This window comes from Andrographis paniculata, unplaced genomic scaffold, assembly GCF_009805555.1.
Source record: "Andrographis paniculata isolate CXL003 unplaced genomic scaffold, ASM980555v1 Contig52END, whole genome shotgun sequence".
NCBI lineage: Eukaryota > Viridiplantae > Streptophyta > Magnoliopsida > Lamiales > Acanthaceae > Andrographis > Andrographis paniculata.
In genome coordinates this window covers 2,726,301-2,733,277 of record NW_026137587.1, presented here as the reverse complement: position 1 = coordinate 2,733,277, position 6,977 = coordinate 2,726,301, and the positions used below count along the sequence as shown (strand labels likewise).

The 6,977-nt window shown below is 39.1% G+C and overlaps 1 protein-coding gene across 1 annotated transcript; it reads left to right on the top strand.

Annotated features, from left to right (window-relative positions):
- The first annotated feature begins 2,042 nt into the window (after nucleotides 1–2,042).
- On the top strand, nucleotides 2,043–2,537 carry LOC127254388 (uncharacterized). Its single transcript, XM_051279480.1, has one exon. The coding sequence runs from the start codon at nucleotides 2,043–2,045 to the stop codon at nucleotides 2,535–2,537; it is 495 nt and encodes a 164-aa protein (XP_051135437.1).
- Nucleotides 2,538–6,977: the final 4,440 nt, after the last annotated feature.

Genomic DNA, 6,977 nt, shown 5'->3' with positions numbered 1-6,977 from the left:
AAACAAGCGACGAGGGGGAGGTCTTCATGACAAGACCTGTCACTGGATGGAGGGTCTGCATCACTTACAGAAGACTGAATGCAGCCACGAAGAAGGATCATTTCCCGCTGCCATTCCTTGATCAATGCCTTAAGAAGCTCGCAGGTCATGAATACTACTGTTTCCTCGATGGCTACTCAGGCTACCACCAAATTCCCATCAAACCGGAGGACTATGAGAAAACTACATTTACTTGTCCATATGGGACCTTCACTTACAGGGGGATGCTGTTCGGGCTCTGCAACGCCCCGGCCACCTTCCAGCGATGTATGTACCATATTTTCAGCGATCTCCTGGACTCCTGCATAAAAGTATTCAGGGATGACTTCTCAGTATATGGCAAGACATTTTCCAGATGCCTGAATAACCTGGAAAAAATTGCTTCTTCGCTGCATTGAGACTAATCTTGTGCTGAACTGGAAGAAGTGTCATCTTATGGTAAATAAAGGAATTGTCTTGGGTCATAAGATCTCATCTTTCGGTATTGAGGTAGATAGATTGAAAGTTAGTGTGATCGAAAAGATGCCAGCGCCCTCGAATGAGAAAGGAGTGCAAAGTTTCCTTGGACACGCGGGATTCTACCGCTGTTTCATCAAGGGCTTCAGTCAAATCACGCAACCGCTCACTACACTGTTGTTTAAAGACTCTCATTTTCATTGGTCAAGCGAGTGTGAGGAGGTCTTCCGAGTTTTGAAGGAGAAGCTGACCTCCACTCCTATAATTTCAGCACCAGTGTGGAGCGAGCCATTCGAGCTTATGACGGATGCAAGTGATTATGTTGTCGGCGCTGTGTTAGGACGGATAGTGGAATCCAAGTTGAACGTCATCTACTATGCAAGTAAATCACTAGATTCCGCTCAGAAGAGTTACACTACCACCGAGAATGAGCTGCTAGCTATTGTCTTCGCTTTCGAGAAATTCAGACGGTATCTTATCGGAAGCAAGACCATTGTTCACACTGATCATGCAACTATCAAATATTTGATGGAGAAGAAGAAGACAAAGACTCGATTGATTAGATGGGTCCTGTTGCTCCAAGAGTTTGACATCGAGATCAAGGACAAGAAAGGGAACGAGAATCATGTGGCAGATCACCTCAGTAGGTTAAGGCAAGAAGAGGACATATCTCCTAGAATCAATGAACAATTCCCAGATGAAAAACTGTTCCTGGTGCAAACGAATGAGCCATGGTTTGCAGACCTGGCCAATTTCTTAACTACGGGACAGTTTCCAGCACATACTGTACAACGGGAAAAGAAGAGATTGCTCAGTTTGGCGAAGGATTATTTTTGAGATGAACCCTATTTGTTTAACATCGGCTCAGATGGGATAATCCGCCGCTGTGTAGCGGAATCTGAGATCCCGCTGATCTTGAATGAATGTCATGGGTCCCATGTAGGAGGGCATTTCGCTGGCCTGCGCACAGCGGCCAAAGTTTTGCAATCAGGCTTCTTTTGGCCTACCCTACAGAAAGATACAAATGTCTTTGCCAAATCTTACGAAAGTGCCAAAGATTGGGTTCTATCTCGAATAGAGATGAGATGCCCCAAACTGGAGTCTTGTTTGTGGACATATTTGATGTATGGGGGATAGACTTTATGGGCCTCTTTCCAAATTCCAATGGGAAACTATACATTCTGGTGGCGGTGGATTACATGAGCAAGTGGGTTGAAGCGCAGACGCTCTCCACAAATGATGCTCGATCTGTGATCTGCTTCCTAAAATATACGATATTCCCAAGGTTTGGGGTCCCCAGAACGATAATAAGCGATGAAGGCACCCATTTTGTGAATAAGGCGCTGCAATCTTGCCTTCAGCAACATGGTGTTCATCAGCATCTGACTACCCCTTATCATCCACAAGCGAGCGGTCAGGTGGAAGTTTCGAATAGAGAAATTTAAAACATCCTCCAGACCACAGTAAATAAAAGTCGCAAGAATTGGGCAGAAAATTTGGATGTTGCGCTGTGGGTATATAGAACAGCCTTCAAGACTCCAATCGGAATGTCCCCATATTGGCTTGTTTATGGAAAAACCTGCCACCTACCTCTGGAACTCGAGCATCGCGCGTATTGGGCCATCAAATATCTCAACTTTGATCTTCTCCCAGCGCAGGAAAAGCGCGCCAAAAGATTGCACGATCTAACTGAGTTCCGTTATCTTGCTTATGAAAGCGCAAAACTCTACAAGGAAATGATGAAATTCTATCATGACAGGAAGTGGAAGAAGAAAGAATTCACTGTGGGATCCAAGGTTCTTTTATACGACACTAGGCTCCACTTATTCCCAGGAAAATTGAAGTCACGGTGGACTGGGCCTTATATTGTCAGACAAGTGCTGCCAAATGGAGCCACAAGGATCAATAATATGGATAACCCTGGAGAAAGAGACTCCTTCCTGGTCAATAGAGCGAGACTGAAACCCTATATCGAAGGACCTGTATTGCAGCAAGCCAATGCAGATGTTAATCTGGTGGAGGTTCAGAATCTCGTTCGATGATAGAATTTCAAGAAGAAATTCAAAAGCCTAATCTTATATCCGCCAACTTTACAACTTTCTTTTATCACTTTCCTAGTTAGAATTTATGGCTTTCCTAGTTAACTCTACAACTTCTTTTTATCTCTTTCATAGATAGATTTTTAATTCTTACTGTTTTCGTGGTTCAGATTTAAAGTTTTCTTATTGTTTTAATTAGAATAGTGTTATCGCTTTAAGTAGTTAGGACTATCGCTTTCTAGGAGTAGCTTAATGTTATAATTTTAACTTCTAATCTGAGCCTGACCCAAGCCACCCATCGCTTCGCTTGTCTCACCCTGATACTCAATGGGGGAGCAGTATCGCTCACCCAGTACCGCTTCCATCACCGCTTGCATGTCACTCTTAGGTAAAAAGAAGTGTTGCTTTACCCGTTCGCCCGCCCTGAAAACCCACCCTTATACCTTTATACATAAATACATTGGACTTGGTAGCGCTTCGCTTGCCCTCCAGACGAGCGATAGGAAATCCTATAAATACCCCAGTCAACAGTCATTTTCCACTTTTGCCCTACAGTAACTTTATGGTACTAATTAACGCGTAAACGCAATGGTCACAAGTATGTCTGTTATCTACTCGCAATTTAGCTTTCGCTAGACTACTTGGGCACTTGAAATATATTACTCTCCCCAAAGCCCGACATGATTGGCTTAACTTGCGATTGCAAGATTTAAAACTGTTACAGAGTACAACTCTGCTATCAATCAGATTACATCTCAGTTGAAACTCCGCGGAGAAAATGTTATTGAGAATGATAAATTGGAAAAAACTCTCTCTACCTTCCATGTTTCTAATGTTGTGCTGCAACAACAGTATCGTGAGAAAAACTTTCAAAAGTACTCACAGCTCATTGCATGTCTTTTATTAGCTGAGCAAAATAATGAGTTACTGATGAAAAATCATCAGTCCCTGCCCATTAGTTCCAATCCGTTCCCTAAAGCGAACGTGACATTTTCTGAACGAGGTCGAGGACGTGGTAGAGGCCGTGGACATGGTCGTGGTTGTGAGAGTCAACGTGGTCGATATACCCCTTACAATAGCCGCAATTTTTACATTAACATGATGCAGAGTAAAACCCAATATGGGGATATAGCCGAAAAGGCTAAATAGGGAAAAAGGCAAATCGGTATTTGTAATCGGTGTGGCATTGAAGGCCATTGGGCCAATACCTGCAAAACAGCCAAACACCTAATCGATCTTTATCAAACCTCACTGCAGCAAAAGGGGAAGGAGGTCGAGACTAATCATGTTGATAATGATGACGACCCCGATGATGATCTTTGGGATTATGACACAGCACATCTTGATATAGCAGATTTTTTTTCGTAGATCCAACAAACCCCCAGTGATAGACATATTTTTCATTTTACATTATGTTTTGTAATATTTAAATTATCGCATATTATATTTTTGTAATGCATTTTGTAATATTTATATTTGCCTTTATTAATACTACGTTTATTTATATGCGAAGGTTAAATGGATGTCAATCAAAATGATGCAAATATATGTTTCATTGACAGTGCAACGACACATACTATATTGAAACACGAAAAATATTTCTCTCATTTGAAAAGGAAAAAGATGAATGTCAATACAATAAGTGGCAATGCAAAATTAATTGAAGGCTCTGGAGAAGCCATTATATTTCTCCCCGTGGGGACGAAAATTTTGATACAGTATACATTGTTGGCCACTAAAGCTCAAAGAAATTAACTGAGCTTTCAGGACATTCGGAAAAATGGTTATCACATTGAAACTATGAGTGATACCGGTGGTGAATTATTGATCACCAATATCATTGATAAAAAGAAATGCATCATTGAGAGATTACCCTCACTCTCTACTGGTTTATATTATGCCAGATTAGGTGTTGTTGAAACACACCTCACGATAGATCAAAAGACTACCGATTTTCAAATATAGCATGATCACCTTGGGCATCCTGGCAGTATAATGATGAGGCGAATAATTGAGAATTCATATGACCATTCATTAAAATGTCAAAAAGTGTTAAAGTCAAATGAGTTAACCTGTGTTGTCTGCATTCAGGAAAAATTGATAACCAGGTCATCGCCAGCTAAAGTAAGAATTGAATCACCTACATTTTTGGAAAGAATACACGGGATATATGTGGACCAATAGACCCACCGTGTGGATTCTTTAAATATTTTATGATGCTTATTGATGCATCTACGAGATGGTCTCATGTCTGTTTATTACTTACTTGCAATATGACATTTGCGAGATTGCTTGCCCAAATTATTAAATTACGGGTACAATTTCTCGATAATCCAATTAAGACTATATGTCTAGATAATACTGGTGAATATACATCAAATGCATTTGATGATTATTGCATGTCGATTGAAATTAATGTAGAGCACCCAGTTGGTCATGTTCATACACAAAATGGTCTGGCAGAATCACTTATTAAAATATTGCAATTGATTTCTAGACCATTACTGATGAGGTCTATGTTGCCCGTTTCAACTTGGGGGCATGCAATCTTACATGCAGGAACACTTATAAGAATGAGGCCGACAAGCTATCTTAGTTATTCCCCTATGCAATTAGTATTTGGTCACGAATCAAATATATCTTATCTACGTATTTTTTGGTGTGTTGTTTATGTTCCTATTCCACCCCCCAAACGTACAAAAATGGATCTTCAACGTAAATTGGTCATTTATGTCGGATATGAATCACCGTCAATTTTAAAATATCTTGAACCTATGACGGGTGATTTATTTACTGCAAGATTTGCAGATTGTCATTTTGACGAATCATATTTTCCGACATTAAGGGGAGACAAAAATAAACCAAAAAGGGATATTAATTGGAAAATCCCATTGAATTTTTGTTATCCTGTTACAAAACAGCGTGAACTAGAAGTTTAACGCATTATAAATTTGCAAAATATTGCAAATCAGCTACCCGATGCATTCAGTGACTTGAACAAATTCACTCGATCATATATCCAAGCTGTTAATACTCCGGCTAAAATAATTGTCCCTGATGGACAAATTGGAAATGCTCATAAATCAGCGACACGCTTGAAGTATGGTAGACCACTTGGTTCCAAAGACAAACATCCTCAAAAGAAAAGAGGAATTAATGATGATAATCATGAGAATATCATGAATGACATTGAAAAACATCAATCTAACGAGGAAGTCAACCCTGAAATAATTGCTCCAGAAGAGAACGATCTTGAAGAATATGATGAGATTATTGAAAACTCAATTAACTATGTTACTTCAAGAAAATGTTGGAACCGTAAAGAGACAATTATTGATAATGCTTTCGCATACAGTTTGACACTTGATATAATAGAATAAAATGAAGATCCAAAGCCAAAATCGGTTCATGAATGTTGGCAAAGAAATGAGTGACCAAAATGAGAAAATGCGATTCAATCAGAGCTTGACTCATTAAACAAAAGAGAAGTCTTCGGACCAATTGTTCAAATACCATATGGTATAGAAACCCATTTGATAAAAATGGGTGTTTGTACGAAAAAGAAATGAACATAATGAAATTGTGAGACATAAAGCCCGTCCTGTGGCTCAGGGATTCTCACAAAGACTTGGAGTTTATTTTGATGAAACATACTCTCCAGTTGTTGATGGAATAACATTTAGATACCTTGTGAGCCTAGCAGTGCGAGAAAAGCTCAACATGCGTCTTTTAGACGTAGTTATTGCATATCTTTATGGCTCACTGGATATTGATATTTATATGAAATTTCCTAAGGGATTCAATATGCCTTAAGTATATAAATTAAACCCAAAGGAATCATCAAATTGAAAAAATCATTGTATGGACTTAAACAATCATGGCGATGTAGTATAACCGTCTCAGTGATTGTTTAATGAAACAATATTATACTAATGATCCAATATGCCCATGCGTCTTTATAAAGAAAAATATATCAAATTTTGTCATTATTGCAATATATGTGGATGATCTTAATTTAATTAGAACTCCTGAAGAGATCCAAATTGCGGTTGAATATCTAAATAAAGAATTTGAGATCAAAGATTTTGGAAAGTCAAAATATTGTCTGGGATTACAAGTGGATCATGTTAATAATGGGATATTTATTCATCAATCCATATATACCCAAAAGGTATTAAAGCAATTTTATATAGATAAATCACACTCTCTGAGTACACCAATGGTGGTCGGATCTCTTGATCCCAGTAAAGATCCATTTAGGCCAAGAGAAGAAAATGAAGAAATACTTGGCCCCCAGGTACCATATCTCAGCGCTATTGGCGCATTAATGTAACTTGCAAATTGTACAAGGCTAGATATATCTTTCTCAGTAAATTTACTGGCCAGATTTAGCGCATCCCCCACAAAGCGCCATTGGAATGGTATCGAACACATTTTTCGTTA

Bases quoted from the DNA above. Each gene is read 5' to 3' on its own strand.
- LOC127254388 (XM_051279480.1), top strand. From the start codon at position 2,043: ATGTCCCCATATTGGCTTGTTTATGGAAAAACCTGCCACCTACCTCTG.